General features: G+C 36.9%; 1 protein-coding gene across 1 annotated transcript; it reads right to left on the bottom strand.

Moving 5' to 3' along the window:
- Positions 1-221: 221 nt before the first annotated feature.
- On the bottom strand, positions 222-881 carry LOC132065995 (transcription factor MYB1R1-like). The gene has a single exon (XM_059459404.1). The coding sequence runs from the start codon at positions 879-881 to the stop codon at positions 222-224; it is 660 nt and encodes a 219-aa protein (XP_059315387.1).
- Between the last annotated feature and the right edge of the window lie 240 nt (positions 882-1121).

Raw genomic sequence — 1121 nt, forward strand, 5'->3', positions numbered from 1 at the left:
GACACAACAAAGACTTTCTTTTCCCATTGCCAAAACTAGAAAAATCTACTGCCACAAGTGAAAATACAAAATAAAAACTTCTCATATATAAAGCTGACAACTGCTACATATACAAGTCTAATCTAACATACCGCCAGAAACTGTTACAGGCAAAAAATTCCTTACAACAAGTCAAAATTCGATACAAAATTGGGTCAAACAAAAATGCATTGGTGTTGAATCTAAAATAGCTGAAAAGTTAGATCTAAATTGTCCTCGGACGGACGATCAGGTTGGTCTGGTGCTGCATTGCTAGATGATGAGACAAAATTAGGTGTAGCAAACATATAATTTGCCATGGGAACATAGGCATAGCTTCCATTAAACGAAACCCCTTGCAAATGATTGTAAGCCATAGGGATGGCAGGGAAGCCTGGAATTTTGTAGCTAATTGGCATTGGTGAAATTGGACTTTCTTGATTCAATGGTTCTTTGCCTTTATTGTTATTTTCCTTCAAAGGAACGACAACGCTTCTCGACGAACAAATGTGTGAAGTAGAGGACGACTCTTCCAAATTACTACTAATATCAAAGACACTGGACTTGTGACGTTTGATCACTGCTTTATTGTAGTTATCTTTTTCAGCCTCAAGTCGTGCAAAATATTTCTGGGCATGACTCGCAACTTGTGTATGCGTTCTGCTTGGCACAAATTTTTTAGCAATGGCAGCCCAATTTCCTCTCCCAAGATTCTCCAATCCAATCAAGAATGCTTTATGTTCATCTTCACTCCATCTTGTTCCCTTACTATTCTTGTTTCTTGATCGTAAATCATTATTCTCAGTACTAGTAGTACTGATCACAACACCAAATAGTTTAATGCTATTACTGCTGCTCCCCATTTTCTTAGTTCGCCCTGTTTTTTCACTCTTATGGATTTCTTTTGCCATTCGAATGGCCAAAGTAAAGATGTACTTGGAGAACAATTATCCCATTATTTATAATAGTAATCTGTTAGTCCTGTCCTAGTTAGGAGTGGAATGCTGTGTTAGGATTAGGAAACTATAGTGTAGGAAACATATTAGGAAAATAAAGTAAATAGAAATTAAAGTTGCAGTTCAAGAAAACAGAGTCCGCGTTCT

This window comes from Lycium ferocissimum, chromosome 8, assembly GCF_029784015.1.
Source record: "Lycium ferocissimum isolate CSIRO_LF1 chromosome 8, AGI_CSIRO_Lferr_CH_V1, whole genome shotgun sequence".
Classification (NCBI taxonomy): Eukaryota; Viridiplantae; Streptophyta; class Magnoliopsida; order Solanales; family Solanaceae; genus Lycium; species Lycium ferocissimum.